The following is a 17,884-nucleotide window of genomic DNA, read 5'->3' on the forward strand; positions in this document are numbered from 1 at the left end:
TTTTTATTTTAATAAAGTGATAATTGTCTCCCTTCTTATATTTAAAAATGTCATATTTATAATAATAATAATTACAATATTGATAAATTATTTAAAATTTATTGTAATAGAAAATAATTTCTTTTGTCAGATATGTTTAGAGTCACTTAACAACAGTTTTTTTTTTAGAATTGTATAACGTGGAAATATTTGGAATTTCACCAAAGAAAAACAAAACTTTAGAATTGTGTTATGGAAAAGATTACAAAATTTATTAAATTAAAAAATAACTTCCAAATTATAAAATATGGAAACACTATAAGATTGTACAATCTGAAAGATATTATCGCATTACACAATTTAAAAGTTTTTCTTATAAAAAATACTTCTAAAATATTTAATTTAGAAGTTTTTTATAATATAATAAAATGATTTTCGAATAATTTGAAAATAAAAAGTGACTTTTTGAATGAGCTAAAATAGTTTTAAAATTATACAATTTAGAAGTATTTTTTTACTTTTAAATTATGAAATCTAAAAGCTTTTTTCATGCCAAAAACTAACTTACGGAAGTGAAAATTTGGTAATGGAAGGAAAATATGGGGGTTCAGAAAGAAACGCGACGTAGAAATGGGCTTTGGACACCCAACCAAGAAATGGTTGTGAAAACTGAATGGTAAAAGAAAGAAAATAACGTCGTCAAATTGGTCTCCACCACCATCATATTCCTTTAATTCTCTTACTACGGTTGTTACGAAACTAACTTAACGATAGCGCTGTGAATCGCTTCCTTCCTTCCTTCTTTCACCTTCAATCCAAATCTCTTTCCTTAAAATCTCGTTTGCATCACAATTCCCAAGGTATAATCATACAATAAATGTTTCCAATTTTCGTTTTCTTCATTTTCACAATTATCGCTGTTTTCATTTCATGAGCTTCTTTGCTCGCGTTTGGCAGAAACTTGTTTCGATGGTGCGAGCTCCGAATCCGCAGCATCTGGAAGCGAACACGCCTTTAATCGTGAGTCACGTATCTGCCATCTTTTTTGTGTTCTGTGTATACGAATTTGGTAGTATTCCATGCACGAAAACTGCGAATTGCATTACGTTTGGTCTGTTTATAATTTTGATGAATTTTTCGTCGGAAGTTGTTTTCAGTCGCTTAATGTTGTTTTTCTTGTAAAGGAAATTGTGATTTTATAAGTTAGAGTTATAATCAGAAGTTTATTTGAAGATAGGAAATGTTTACATTATCATAGACTTATTAATGTGATGCATTCACTTGTCACTATAGATGCTGCTAATTAATCACAGTTAGGTGATCGTTATGACACAACAGAACTAATTACGAGATTTGCTGAGTTAGGTTAACTATTTACGTTTTTGGGTCGGCGTCACACAATTATAGATGTGCTTTAAGGTGGAAGTAACCGATATATAACTTTTTGATATTGAGTTATTCACATGTCTCGATTTGACAGAACTTTGTTCTTTAACTGAAAACACTGATGTATCAAAGTATTGGCAGTTGTACCTCAAGTTAAGAACTATTTATTCAGGTATTATAAGATATAAACGAAAATTTAGTGAGTGCATTTATAGCCGGAAAAGGTAACGACTGGCGTTGTCGCATTTATCCCTATCATACATGCATGGTGATAGGTTTTCCTTGAAGGAATGTTCATTCCTTCTTAAATATTCTGGAATTTCGTTTACATAATTGAAAAAATGTTCATTATTAACAAGGGAATACCTGTTCCCTTTCTTATTTTTCATTTAAACTAACCTAACCTGATGCTAGAGTGCTCTTTGCTATGTGAAAGTCGGGGGATCATTGTACTCAACCTTACCTTATCCATGCTAAGAGGCTGATTTTGGATTGATATCTATAACTGACGTTCACCAAGGCACAACCTTACCACTGTGACAGGCTCACCCCCATGATGTGTTACATAATATGTGAATTGCATTTAGCTTAGAACGGAAAAAGTGTGCTTGCCATATATTTGAACTAAGATATTTCCTATTGTAGAATGTTATTATACTACTAGACCGTTAATGGGACTTGATTGCTAAGATCATATTGTCGTATTGTATGTTATTTGTTACATACTATATTGTGATGGAAGCATATATGAGAAAAAGGTTGGAAAATGAGTAATTATTTGTCGTCATGATAAACTTTTGTGCGCCAGGATTTCTTTCATTTCGATTTTCAAAGAAAGGTTAACATACCATATTTAACTAGGCAGATTTGATATATCATATTTATCAAGAAACAAGAATTTCAACACTTACAAGATGGTGGAAAGAATTGAAATAGAATGATTGTTCGTTCAGGAATCAGTATGAGCCAAATATTAAGGATGATAGAAGTAGAAATAACTGAGATCAAGGTACTCACAAGCAGAGGTAGCTCTGTGTTGGGGGATTGAACAAACAGAAATGCACGAAAGAAATGAAAACTTAATAAATTCCCTCCTTTTCCTACATCACCCTCCTTTTTCATCACTTCTACATTATGTGTACGTGGTTGTTACAACCCTGTACAACCTAAATTTCTCTTCTGCTCTTACACAAATTGTCCTCAACTCCTCACGGTAGTAGTTAGCTGAGGGTTAGCAGCTCCTTCACTAACCCATTCTCTAAATTGCAATCACTTTGATTCCTTATCAGCTCTCACTTTATTAAATCAGAGTTTGATTAAATTTCTCTTTAATTTGTTTTTTCCATCCAATCATTTGGGACTGCTCTGTTAATTATGTCATGAACTATATTCTTTGCATTTTGGACTAAATTGGTTTGGACTGTGCAAGCTCAAACCCTACTTAATGGGGAATCGAGCTCCCCATTGGTGGTAATTTGCTTGTGACTTCTTTGATACTTTATACTTGAAATTTTTACGTCTTCAGAGTGAAAGTTTAGCATCTGCCATGCTCAATTCATTTCATATATTCCAATGAGCCGGATTTGTTATCATAGCAAGTAGATTTTCTGGGGTGGTCTAAAATGGTGGTGATCATGGTTATCATATTAAGTTTAATTCTTAAAACTCGAATGATTTTATAATTCTAGGTAATAAACAAAATGAGTTAATTCACTATCAGACTGTTTTTTTTTTTTTTTTTTTGAGAAACTCTGGTAAACTAACTCAGTAAGCTTGTATAAACTCCACATATTTGATGTTGAGTGTAATTTTTGCTCTCATTGACCCCACAATGGCATTGTTTTACCATGATTTTAGGAGATATAGGCTAGAAGTTTGTTAGTAGAGTGTAACTAGTATGTTTTCTATATAAAATGTTTGATGCAGTTATTTGTACTTACCTATTTCATTAAAGTTTGACAACCTTGGTTACGAGAGTTAAAATACCAGTGGTTAGGCAAATGAATGATGAAATAATTAATGTGTGCTGGTGCTAGTTTTTGAAACAAACAATTGATTTCTGGAAGATAAGTTTAAAAAGTGGGAGAAATGTGCTTTATTACAAAAAAAAGTTATCTTCATGTCGGTGGATTATCAAGAAATCAGAGATTGCTGTGTATTTGTAGCAAAATTTGTTTTACTGAGTGCTGACTAATAGGAAAAAGCCGTGTTAAAAAACCTAGAGGACATGATATATGTACGCCAGGGAAGATTCTATGAGCATAAGTTTCCTATTGCCTGGTTTGCATTGATGACAACCTACCTGCTCCCATCCAAAAATTAAAGGTGAGAGAAAGCCTTTGGATGTGAACAAGCATCTCTAACTAGTGATTTGATTCTTTCTACTTAATTACTGGGCTTCTTGATGCCTGCATTTAATGATTCTACAGTGAGGAATTTTTTCTTGTGGAATATGGATGTTGTTGTTAAGGGTAGTTTAGTTGAAATTCCTTATTATGATTTTGTTGTTCCATTTATTTGTACTTTTCTACTAGTAACTGTACCTTCTTTTCATGATTGTTGTGATGATTAAAGCCATAATAAATTTTTTTAGTTTTTTGAATAAAATAAAATTACGTTTATCGTGTTTTAGGTACAGGGAGAGGGTTTGACAAATGATGGGCTTATTCCTCAGATATTTTCATCTATGCCAGCTCTTAATGATGCTGCTTCTTATCTTGCACAAACAACATCATACTTAACTGGTTGTTTCTCCGATTTTTCAGGCAAGTTTCTTATTTGTTTGTGTAGGAGTTCAAAGATGTAATTTAGGTAGATTCTTCTTGTAGAAGTTTAAGGAATTATGTAGCCAGTCGGAAGTTTTCATAAAGGAAAAGGAAAAGGAAATAATGATGTTGAGAAAATGGATGTTAAATTAAGATTATTATGTCTCCCTCAATTAAGCACATCTGCTTTTAATGAAAAATAGAAATGACGAACTTAGATTTTATGTTACCTCAACTGTTGCGTTTATGCATGGATGTTGGCAATTGAAGGCCGTAATCAAATTGCTTTGGATTTATGGTCACCTCTAAGGAAAAAAAGACATCCCTTCTGGGGATAGACAAAGCCACAGAGTATGAAATTATTACGTTAGAAGTTTATTGTGCTCATGTGAAACCTTATAGAAACCCAGCCTTAACAAATCCTAGTAAAACATGTGGGTTTAACTTCTCATGTGGATTTCACTTTAGAATTTATTGTGCGTGTAAACTTGAGATTCTTTTTACTATGCCTCACTACATGAAATTTCATGCACAGCTAGTTTTGAATTTGTGAATGACTTTTAACTAAAATATTCTAAGATAATATATCTATTCTATTTCTTTGGTTAGAAATATAAGAAAAACTGGAGAGCAACATGGTCAAACTCAAGGATTGTAAGAGTTAGAATGCGAAAAACTGTATTTATAAACCTATGCATTCATTAAAAATAATATAGAAAAGAAAAATAACTCATAATGAGATCAATACATAACACAACTAAACAGAACAAAACACTCTCCAAAATGGCAGCAAGAACAGAATAAAGTACTGAGAAGAAAGTGTAGAACAGAACATAGTCATAGATAAAGGCAAAGACCAACGGTGATGGCCATAAGTGCTGGGATAGCCAATGGTGAGCTAGAATCAGTAACAATGTTGCACAGGTGCAAACATCAGTGATGGTTATGTTGTCAATGATAAGAGCACGTGCAGTTGAGAGTTGTATGGCTATGTTCTGATTTGCAAATGGAACCCTAGGAGAAAAGGGCCATCATTACGAGTTGGGTTGTTAGCAAGATACTTCCGTTGAGTTGTATGGCTATGTTCTGATTTGCTACTGGAACCCTAGGAGAAAAGGGTCATCATTACAAGTTGGCTTGTTAGCAAGATACTTCCATTTCACGTGAAATCGTCCCATCTTGCTAAAATCCGCCATGTGTGGTACCTTGTTTTCACTTACTCCTTGGATCGTATGAGTATGTGAGAACACTGACGATTTTAACAATATTGCCTATGAGATCATTGAAGATATTCTAAAATTTTTTGATAGTATATTTAAATATTTCTTGTATTTTTACTCTATTCCTTACACAGTTCTTTGAGTTGTCACCTTTTAGGGTTTAGTGAACATGTGCATTTGATTTATGGTGACTTTGTTTCATGTCTGTTTTGTTAATTGTACTTACTACAATGCCCTGACTTCTGCAATTTAGACCTTGAAGTTTTTATTAATATTTTCAGTAGAACATTCCCCCGGCGGTCCTGGTGCTCCTGTCCTTCATGCACAAGAGCTTGTGGATTTTCCTTATGCAGAAATTGGTGCATCTTCATCTACTGAAATTGATAATATTCCTTCAAACAGAATGCATTTAACCAGTGTTGAATCATCTAAGGCTTCGACTTCAACATGTCCCCATACCCAAGATGAAATCACCAGTACCTCTGGTGGAGTTCCGTTACAAAATTCCAGTGCACTTGTTGAATCGAATCGAACTGGACAAAGTGGCATTTCCATGTTCCAAAGGTATTCTTTTCTAACTTATATGCATGTCGCTGCATTTTATTTATATCGGCAAATGTCAGTTGGTAATATTTTGTTGGTGGAGGAGTTGAATCCACTATCTCTCCCACCAGATCAACCTTATAAAATACTATTTAAAAGTTATATTATTTTTAAAATTCATTAAGTACAATATATAATATTTTTTTGTAAATAAGATAATTTCATGTAATTCTTTTATTATATTATGAACAATATTTTTTATTTATAAGCTACTATATTCTTATTAAAATAAAATTATTAGTTTAATAGGTAAAGAATCATATTATAAAATAATATATTTATCATTTTATACTTAAAGAATCATTAGTGACAAAATATATGAGTATATTATGAATGAATTATTTTATATTAGTTTTATATTGTGTAAAGAAGAATAATATTTTTTTATTATTACATATAATTTTAATATATTTTAATTAGTTATTCTTAAAAATATAGAACATAACTTTTTTTCTTTAGAGATAAAATCCCTATTTATGATATATTAGAAAATAATTTTTACACTCATTTAAAATTATAATAGCAAAGTTAATATATTGAAAATAAATTATAAGTGTCTAAGTAAATTATAATTATTTTGATAAAAATACAATGTTAAAAATTATTGGTTGAAAAGATAAAAAGGTATATGTAATTGTCTTATTTATGTTGAACAAGAAATATATTAATTAAATTGTGTACCTAAAATAATATAATATCTTAATTTGAAATTTTCTGTTACCTTAGTTATATCAATTAATATTTTTTATTTTCAACGTTAAATTAACCATATTTAGAATAAGGACTGAAAAATAATGGTTAGAAAATGTAAGGGATTTAAAACTAACAAATATTTCTGCAGGGATTTAAAGCATTTGTAATCATATTTGCATACGCTAAAAGCATATTTGAATCTATTTAAATTTTTTTGGGATGGTCTCATTAAACAAGTTAAAAATAGTTTAAACTTCCTTATATTTGAAAACTTATTAGGGATTTTTTTGGGACCAAGTTTTTCTTACTAATTGTTTCTGGTAGGTTATTGTTACCTGTACAAAATCATTATTTCCCTTTTCTAAAACGTTAAACTTCAATTTTTATTATTCCATTCATGTCCTTTTCTTTATTTATTGTGTAATTTTCTGCTGTTTTCCTTGCTGTACCCATCGTTGAAATTTAGGATGTTGATTTATACTTCTTTACTCTAATTAGTTTTTAAATTTTGTTATAGAACCATCTAAAATCTGAATTTTAAAGCCCTTTTGACAATTGACTTGTGGGTTTGTAAACTATGTTTTAATTACTTCAGCCTGATTGATCGTGCTCGAAGGACTGTGCGTGGATCTGCAGATGATATAGGATGGCTTCAACGTGATCCAGCAATGCCTCCAGTTGAAGATGGAACTGAAAGGTTCCTTGAAATTCTGGATAACATCAAGTTCGTACTATTTTATTTTTACCAATTTCTCATTGTTTTGTTAACTCAGTTTTATTGTTTTGTTAACTCAGTTTTCCTTACCTTATCAGGCATGGTGTTCACAGGTTACCAAATTCAGTGGTTTATTTGTTAGTTCCAGGTAAAGTGACTGATTATATATAATGATCAGGTTAATCATGATGAACTCCACTTTCAAACCTTCACATAAAAGGAAAAACCTAAAGTCAACGGTGCATCTGGAATGATAAATGCTTAGTAGCAACCTGGCCTGGCCTATCGGATGTGAATAGTAAAACTGCCAAAGTTTATTGTTGCAACATATTTTCTGTGCTGTTAACTATTAAGCTTTTTACAATGGCAGGTCTCTTCAGTAATCATGGCCCACTTTACTTTGTCAATACAAAAGTCAGTTTTTCAAAATTGGGTTTGGCCTGTCATATTGCAAAGATTCATAGTGAGGTACATTGTATAGTCATTGTAGTAGTAATAATGGTCAATACAGTACTTGATGATGATAGTAGTTAGTGTGAAAAATTCTAACTAGTTTTTTTGTAGATCGTATAGGTGTTCTTGTTTTTCAGTTCTATTATTGAATTTTGAGTAATTACTAATCAGGCCTCAGTGGAGAAAAATGCTAGAGAGCTGAAAGAGTACATTGAGGAAATTTATTGGGGTTCACAGAAACGTGTTATGCTTCTTGGACATAGCAAAGGAGGAGTAGATGCAGCAGCTGCTTTATCGTTGTATTGGTCTGATTTGAAAGATAAAGTTGCTGGGTTGGCATTAGCCCAAAGTCCCTACGGTGGAACTCCTATAGCTTCAGATCTTCTGCGTGAAGGACAGCTTGGCGATTATGTGAATTTACGAAAACTTACTGAGATTCTTATCTGTAAAGTAATTAAGGTATGTTGAGTACTTTTTTGTTATCACCCTTGGTTTCTTTTCTGTTTGAATTTTGTTTTTCTTTGGCAGCCTTTTCAAATGGATTTGCATCCATGTTTATATTTTCTTTTGGTATTTTATAAAAGCTTTGGGCATGGTTTTGTTGCTTTTAATCTACATTTTCTGATCAGATATGCTTATATTTCTATCCATGTTTATATTTCTATTCATAACAATGTAATTGGTTATTTCTAGTCATAACCAATTAACTACGCAGCTTGTGCTTGAATCATGTTGCTGATAAATGATTATTTCACTTATGATAATTAGTTATGGAATAATATGATTGATTATCTGTGAAATCACAACATTGTGCATCACAAAATAATTTATTATGTTTTAACATTATCAATTATTATGTTCTAAAACATTTTTTTAAATATTTTTCAAAAAGAAGTTTTCCCAAAGGTATGGAATGAGTAAGAGCTTGAATATCAAGTTTGTAATATTAAGTATTAGTAAGAACTTGACAACAGATGACCTAATAGGTCCAACAACTACTAGGATAAACTTTAATACCATCTAAGAATTTGAGAAACTAATTTATTCCAAAAGCTAGGATGGGAAGTGAGGATTGTCTGTCACGTGTTTACTTTGTTTTAGTCATATAACTGGTCGGACCTTCAATAAGACAAATTAAAACGAATTTGAGAATTATAAGTTCTCTTAATGATAAGAGCTAAATTCCTAAGAAGAAATAGCAATGGAACAGAGTTGCCCAACCCTTGGTTTGGACTCCAGATTCTTGGTCTATTCATGCAGGTTGTATTTTCAATTTCTCACTCTTATTACAAACTGGTATTACTTTGTTCTTGCTAAATTATTTGAGAAACCGAAGCATTCTTTTAAAAGGAATTTAAAAATAGTTGCTGCTAATCTGCATATTTGTCAGTTTATGCAAACAAAGTTGTGTGGTGTTCTTGTATGATTCTTCTTATTTAATGTAGAAACTGATTGATTTAGTTCTATTTAAAATCTTCTTACCGGAAGTAAGCTTTATTTAGTTGCTGTCAATGTGTTCGACATTATTGAAGTTACGGTTGCTCGCTTTTACTTATCATATGTAATTTTGAAGGGTGACATGCGAGCTTTAGAAGACTTGACATATGAAAGGCGGCGAGAGTTTTTGAAAGAGCATCATCTGCCAAATGAAGTTCCAGTTGTTTCCTTTCGGACTGAAGCTGGCATTTCCCCTGCTGTTTTAGCCACATTATCTCATGTTGCACATGCTGAATTTCCACCCCTAGTTGCTCCGACCGGTGAGTCTACAAAACTTCCTGTGGTGATGCCCCTTGGTGCGGCAATGGCTGCTTGTGCACAATTGACTCAGGTTAGGTATGGTGAGAAAAGTGACGGCCTTGTGACATGCCGAGATGCAGAAGTTCCTGGATCCGTTGTGGTGCGACCTAAGCGAAAATTGGACCATGCTTGGATGGTTTATTCATCGCTAAATGACGACCCTTCTGAAGGAGATGCATCTCAGGTGTGCGAGGCTCTCTTGACTCTACTTGTGGAAATCGGGCAGAAGAAGATGCACGAGTTTGCAATGAAAGATGAATGAAGCATTCCGGTGAAATTTTCGACCTGTACATATTTCTCTCTCCAAAACTCTATATTCAATTTAATTTTTTATAGTCTAACCGATAAAAATATTGAAGTAGGTCATATATGTAACGAATACATTAATATATGTAGCTGTAGAGTGAACATACATAGATGCCACAGGGCATGGTGAAGTAAAGCTTTCATGTGATTTTTGTAAGAAACTGGTAATGCAATGCAGTGGGATGACTGCTTTGGTCTTTTTCCCTGATTGAATCATCAGGCCATGCAATGTGTAGGGCCTAGGACTTCACCGAAACTGGAATTTTAACTTTTTGACCCAATAGGAACTGTGTCATCCCTGCACACTCAGGGTTATTTCTTCATCCCTGCACACTCAGGGTTATTTCTTCCCACACCCCATAATTTCTTCCCGTGTGTTCATGGAGTGTGGAAAATATCCTTCTGCGGTTTTCTTGGAAAGTTCTGGGGTTGAGTAATCTGGAAAGTTTCCAGATTACCTAATCCTAAAATTATTTATTTTGCTTGTTATTTAATATTCTGAATTGTTCAAAATTTTGGACTGTGCAAAATGGAAGTTAGTCCTTTTTTTTTTCTGAAAGTTTTTTTAATCCAGAGCTCTATTGTACAATCCGGAACAGAAGACTGATTTTCCATACCGGGTTGATTGATTGAACCTTTTTTTTTGTTATAAATATTATAATTTCTGATCTGTCTTGGAATTTGGTATTCCTTTCTAATTATTGCCAATTTGCTATGTGATAATTACGGATGACCTTAATGCGATAACGATGAGGGATGATGGGAATACCCTGCACTGATGTTTAATCAATTCGTGCTGCATACTCAAGGTAGATGACATAATCCCAGTTTTCTTTTTGGTCCTTTTATCAATTTTCTTCCCCTGCATTTCTGATAATTCATTGAGGATTTGTTTCATTTGTTGCTTTAGCCTTTTCAGTTTATTTTTCTTGAACTGTTTATTTACATATATCTGGACGAGGTTGATATAGAAGGACATTTCTCCTCCATTCGTTTTATTCCTTTTTTGGGAGATAGGTGGTGGAAGTGGGTTTCTCCTATAAAGTGCCAATGGCAATTACTTTCTGGCCAACTTCTCCTAGGACAAACTGTAATGGTCACACCTACCGAAAAGGTTCATGAGACTATAAAGGTACATCAACACCTAATATACACTGAGAAAGTAAAAATATTAGGTTTATAAATATGATGTATAACAGAAAAGAGATAAAAAGAAAAAACAAGTGAATAATAAATATAGATAAAACGAAGGTGTACGTGTATCATTTCTCAATATTACTGAAAAATTATTCATGGACACTTAAAAGATACATCAACACTTACGCATAAAAAAATAGTAAAAATAATAGGTTCATAGGTTACATGATTTGATAAGAGGAGAGAAGGATAGAAAAAAAAACCAAGTATATATAGTGAATATAGATAAAATGAAAATGTGAGTAGATCAGTATTAGTGAAGCTGCTGGGATAGCACAATCTCGTCCTCCGATTCAAATTGGACTGTAGACTTTCGGATTGGAACTCCAAAAAATAAGGTCTCTTATCAAACGGTTTAGGAATTAATTAATTTAGAATTAAAAAACTTATTCTACACGGCCTAATTCGGAATGCTTACATTTTTAAAATATACAATTCGAAAATATATTGTATTAATTTTGAGGCTAAAATTTTACATTTATATATTTACAATAAAAATAATATTTTATGTATAATTGTAACAACATTTCTTTTTTGCTAATATATTTAAGTTTTTATTTATTTATTTAAATATGTTTCTATAAGTAAATTGAAAAATTATGAAAAAGGGTTTTGTAAAAATTAAAATATGATTTTAAGGTGTCAATTAGTTCATAAAAATTAAATGATCACAATCTTATAAATCATTGGATTAGACTAAAATCTTTAAATAGTATTATTGAAATATTGTTCTCAACTGGTGGGATTTATAGTTGAAAGTTTATGCTGAAAGAAATAATTTCTACGTTTTAGTGTGAAAGTTAGGACTCCACATACGGTTTAGTTCTCAGTTACCTTGATCAAATTTTTATTTTCATTTTGTTAACCGTTAGATCAAAATAAAATCTTTATTCATCTTAAGACATAGTACTTCATTTTGACCATCTAGATTACCATTTAGAGGTACGTGGTTGTAGAAACAAATTTCGGAGTTTGTCACTTATTTCCTATTTCGAATTACTTTAGTACCAATTTGATTTTAAATTTGTTAACTGTTGGATCAATCTCAAACATTTACAGTATATTCTTAAGATAATATTTTTCACTATAACCGATTGGATTTCAATTTAGGGGTCTTAGTAAGAAATATAACTTTTGCATTTGAATTAAGGAACAACTCTCCTCTTAACTACCATAAGTTGCTAAATGTGAAATATTATTATAATATTGAAATAATGAATGATTGTTTTGCTACATGCTTGTGAATGTGTAGGAAAAAAATATTAAAACAATAATATAATAATAATATAAATTTTCTATATTATGTTAAGAGTAGAAATGAAACAAGGTGAGTTTTGGTTTTGGAAATTGTATTCATAAATCTTGCTTCCTTGTTCTTCTCCATTTCTATTTTCTTTATAAAAAAATTATATTAAACAAAATTTTAAGGTACTTTGTAGAAATTATTCAATCAATTGAAATGTAGTTTGGATTTTAAACATGCAAGAGTTGTCCATACCTTAACTTGAGGGATTTTGTCAGGGATCCATAAAACTTGAATTTTAAATAAAACTTAATCATATAAAATCATAATTTAAGTCTAACTCAACCTTACAAAATTGTATTTAAAACCTAATTAACTTTACAAAATTGTGATGTTTGTACCTATTTACATACTTTAAAAGTACTTTTAACTCTAGTTGATGTGGGATCTCCAATACATCTCTCACACTAACACATATACATACTGATGGTAGGATTAAACATTAATAGGTGGTCTAATAACTAAGATAAATTACAGAGGACTTTGATACCATCTTAAGAAGTAGACTGTAAGCATAATTTAATTTCACAAAACTAGTATGTAGAATGAAGCTTGCACCTACTTATATAATTTAAATCAATCTTATATTAGTCAACGTGAACCTCCAAAAAAAACACATAATCACTAAAAATAAAATCAATTTAAATATAGGTTTAATACCTATTTTGGTCCCTCTTTTCGGGGGGTTGTTTAAAGTGGTCCTCTCTTTTTTAAAAAGTTTACTAAAGTCCTACTTTTTGCAAAAACTGTGCAAGTTAGTCATTTTTGCTAACGGCGTTAATTCTGCTAACAGCAAAACTGCCAACTGGCAAATATTTGATGACTTGTACAAATAAAATTCGTTGTAGTCCTCATATTGGTTTAAAAATGTTTATTATGGTCCCCTTTTACTAAAAAAAAAGTGTCAGTAAACTAAAGAAATCTGATGTCACACATGTTCTGCGGAGCCAAGATCATCATGTCATCTTAGAAGGGTAAGCCATTTGTACATTGTTTAATAAATGTTAAAGATTTCACATGTGATTTAGTAATCTATGCGCTAACCTTTTGGGAAACTACAATTACAATAATTTGAAGTTTATCAGTGTAGTTTCACGTGTTATATTAGTAAGTGTGGAGATGTGAAAAAAGAACTCATCAGTTTTGGATTGCAACACATGAAATTTTAGCTGTTGCTGTTAGAGAAAACCACAAAAATTTCCACAAGAGCATTTTCCATTGACAAATTTGTGAAGCCGCTTCCTGTCTCTAAGTAGTTGAGTGCTTGATCGAGCATTCCAGCATGGCTGCATGCTGCTAAAACACCCACAATAAACATTTTTAAAGGAGGACCACAATAAACATTTTTAAACCAACATGAGGACCACAATAAACATTTTTAAACCAATATGAAGACTACAACGAATTTTATTTGTACAAGTAATCAAATATTTGCCAGCTGGCAGTTTTGCCGTTAGCAAAATTAACGTCGTTAGAAAAAATGACTAACTTGCACAGTTTTTGCAAAAAATAGGACTTTAGTGAATTTTTTAAAAAAGGAAATGACCACTTTGAACAAACCCTCCGATAAGAGGGATCAAAATAGGTATTAAACCTTAAATATATGAAAAGACATAATTCTTACTCAACAAACTCGTTTTATAAAATTAAATTAAATTTAGATCTATTTACTAATTTTTGAATATTTCTTGATATGAAAAAAACTATCTTTTTTTATCTATTTTGCTAGATGGCTGGTTTGATTCAAATGAAAAAAAGAGTTATTAATTCAAATTTAATTTCACTAAAAATTTGAACCAGGCTTAAAAGAGTCTTATAATAGCATGTTTTATTACAAAAAGAAGAAGAAGAAAGACTCCAATTGATTATTAGTTTATTAGATGTCAAGCTGGTATTTCACAATCTTTTTCATAAAGAATAACAGGTATTCACCAACCGATCTAAATTGTTATAAACTATCGAACTAACCATAAAAAACTAAAAAAGTGATTAATTCATTATTAAGCGAAATTAATAGAATATTAGAGTTAGAAAAATGCCTTGAGCATGTGAGAAAAAGGTGTTGTTAAAGAATACGAAATTAGAACACACGCGAATGGGAATTTTGACAATTTAAATTGAAAGTGTTCATATATATATTAATTGGAATTATGTTGAAACATTGAACTGTTTTTAAGTACTGAAAAATTGTTAGAAAAACAGCATGTGAATGTGAGAAAAAGCAACAAAGCATGATAAAAAGTTTGTGAAAAAAGAAAACAAAAGATAATTTTGAAGACATGAATCATAGTATTTTCAGAATGTGATCCACTTGCCATTAAATATTACACACAAAAAATATTAATCAATATTTAATTTGGAAATGTCTCTTGATAATTAAATATAACAATATGATGATAATTTTGAACAAAAATAATCCAATAATGGACCAAGAATATTTACAATATCATATAGACAATATTTTAAGAGTAGATAGATTATCCTACTGCAACTATATAATATTATAAATCATTAAAAAGTATATACTCACTAATTTTGTTAGTGTATACATACATTACACTATGCAAATTGTCTGCAATATTCTCTCCTAAACCATCTTTATTTAATCTTTATTTCACAAAAAAAAAAGAAAAAAAAAACTGTACAGGTCATAAAATGTTGTCATATATTGACAGATAATTATGTTCTTCAAAAATATTGTTAATGATTCAATTTTTAGATTGAATTGGGTGTTATCCCTCTAATCTTTTGTAACATAATAATATAAAAAAAAAGTATTTTATTTTTACTGTAGATAAATTTGTCACTTAACCAAATATGAGAATGTGAAAATTCAGTTATGCATATGGAAAAAGAAAAAATTGTGGTGAGGCTTTAAGATGCAGCAGATAAAACATAAAAAAAAAATATTAATAATTTTTATTTAATTAATTATAAAATTATGTTTTATGAAAAAAGACCTCAATTTTTTAGTGGTAATATATTTCTGTTAAATTAATTATAAAACTATATTGAAAAAAAAGTCCAAAAAGAATTAGTTCTAATATATCTATGTTAAATTAATTATAATTTTATGTTTGAGAATAAAATTTGATTAAATTATTAATTTTTTTTTTACATTAAAATTTATGTCTAATGAATTAAAATATTTTTTCAATAAATTATAATTTTGTTTAAGAGAATTATTAGTTATTTTTGTTTTCTTATAATTAATTTCGATTTTGATTTTTTTTTATTTCCATGTGCTTCTTTCATTTCTTGTCTTTTTTTTTTTTACTTTCTTTTATTTGTAGATAACTCAATTCCTAAAAATTTACAATCAAAAAGTATTTGCATTGATGAAGCTATGGAACAATTAAAAGTAGAAAAGTACTAAGAATTTTTTAAAAAAAAAAAAACATATTTGAAAATACGTTGATATTTGTGAAGGAAATTGGTTTTTACATGGTAAAAAATTTCAAATAATAAATTTAAAAAAAAAAGGAGAATTCATTCTTAAATTTATTTTAGACTTTTCAAACATTTAATTAATCTGATTACGAGCTTGAATAATCACTAAACAATAAGTTTTATTAATTTAGATTGTTGTCCTTTTCCAAATATATTAGTATTTTTATCATTATATTTTGAAAGCTCAGCAGAAACATAATATATGAAAAGTCATTATTATTCCACGTGATTTTTTGAGATTTAGAATCCTTAATCATAATTAATTAATCAATGAATCTGCAATTACAAAATGTCTCAATCATGATTTTATAACAGTTTTAGGATTTCCAATTAATTAGTTAATCAATCAGTAGCTTGAATTTAATATTAGAGAAATCTAGGGTTTCCTTATTAATAAATCTTTTTCTGTTCCTTTATTGGGAATGCCACTCTTCAATATTAATCACGTGCTTATCTTATTTTCACTCAATAATTAACATTTCTGTTTTCTTCACTAATTAACTAAATTTATTAGCTTTCAACATTCAAAAACCCTTCCGATTGTTACCAAAAAATAATCTTAGTATATTGAAATACTATTACAATCATTAATTATAATATTCCATGTTTTTCTATTTTCAATCTTTAATTTTACTTATATTTGATTGCTTGAAAAAGAAAATTATATTTAAATTATTTTTTTTCATTATCAAATGATATGAATATATATTGTACCGTATTAGAATAAATATTCTATAAATATTTAAGGTATTATTTTTTATTCAAAACTTTAAAATAATGTGTAAACAATTTTTTTTAATTATATATTACCGTATTTTTTTATTTCTATTTAATACAAAACTTAAGTTCAATTGAATTCTTAATAAATTTATCTTTAAAATTAGATGTATGACATATTTTAAAGGTTTGTATACTAATATTGTATTAGTTACTAAGACTCATATTTTAAAAACTAAACCATAAAATAATATTAGTAGTAAAAGTGGATCAAATTTTTTTAGTATGATATACTACAGTTAATTATAATACAATACAGATCAATTATTTTTGTCGAGTCCAATTAATACACCATTTATCTTCAAAGTGAATAATAAAGACTGTGCATATTGTATAAAAAAATTTAAGTTATAAATTTGGACTGTGTACTATTTGTTTACCCTAGAGAATTTACAGAACATCCTTATCCTTATAAATAGTGTTCAACCATAATTTAGAAAACGGTCTTTTTCTTCCTTTTAGTCACTTTTTACAAATTTATTGTAATATATAATTAAAGAGATAGATTTCACCCTTACTTTAAAATTTTGTAATGTTTTGTTTATTTTTATTTAGATTAAATATGTTTTTTTTTTCCAAATTTTGATACAAAATAGAAATTTATTCTTGTTTTAAAGTTTAGTTTTAAAACTTTGACAATAAATAAATAGAGTTCTCTTAATTCAATTGTATTAAAAAAATTGTACATGAATAACATTTAAACTATATTCTCCGTTTGATATATTACAACTTAAATATCAATAAAAACACAAATATATATTTATTTATTTTAAAAGTTGAGATGAAAATATAATAAAGTTTAAAATAATAAAATAAAGTTATTTTACATCAAAATTTAAGAACTAAAAATATTTTAATTCTTTTTATTTTAATTCAATTGACCTTGTACCTAACAAATACATGTCACAAAAACGTTTACATTAATTCTTATATAAAAAATAAACTTAGATATAACAAACAAATTACAGTTTCCAAAAGTCAAAAATTAACTTCTCTATTCGAGAATAAAAAACCAAAAATTATAGATTAAATTAAACATAAAGACAAAAAATATATTTAAACATAAATTTTATTTCAATGATGATTGTGTTTTACAACTATGTTCTGGCAAGCAAAATTTGTTGATGTCACACTGATAATGAACATTTTCTGTACTTAGCCTGACTTTTTAGGCATATCTATACATAAAATTGTCCAAGATTCCCATGCAATTTGCTCCAAGCTTCCAATATTACCAATT

The 17,884-nt window shown here is 29.3% G+C and overlaps 1 protein-coding gene across 5 annotated transcripts; it reads left to right on the top strand.

Moving 5' to 3' along the window:
- The first annotated feature begins 689 nt into the window (after window positions 1–689).
- On the top strand, window positions 690–11,549 carry LOC106772932. Of its 5 annotated transcripts, none has more exons than XR_002669619.1 (11): window positions 690–839; window positions 937–999; window positions 3,998–4,130; window positions 5,632–5,914; window positions 7,242–7,370; window positions 7,460–7,509; window positions 7,732–7,829; window positions 7,986–8,273; window positions 9,388–9,898; window positions 10,647–10,726; window positions 10,828–11,549. XR_002669619.1 is itself a non-coding variant. In XM_022786065.1 (10 exons), exons 2-9 carry the CDS (start codon window positions 949–951, stop codon window positions 9,871–9,873), a joined length of 1,518 nt encoding a protein of 505 aa, XP_022641786.1. In that variant the 5' UTR covers window positions 690–839; window positions 937–948; the 3' UTR covers window positions 9,874–9,898; window positions 10,647–10,915. The 5 variants fall into 5 exon arrangements, 2 of the variants coding, with proteins under 2 accessions (XP_022641786.1, XP_014515061.1); XR_002669620.1 differs by having other exon boundaries at window positions 10,931–11,549; XR_002669618.1 differs by having other exon boundaries at window positions 10,935–11,549.
- The last annotated feature ends 6,335 nt before the right edge of the window (window positions 11,550–17,884 follow it).

This window comes from Vigna radiata, chromosome 9, assembly GCF_000741045.1.
Source record: "Vigna radiata var. radiata cultivar VC1973A chromosome 9, Vradiata_ver6, whole genome shotgun sequence".
In the NCBI taxonomy this organism is placed as follows: domain Eukaryota; kingdom Viridiplantae; phylum Streptophyta; class Magnoliopsida; order Fabales; family Fabaceae; genus Vigna; species Vigna radiata.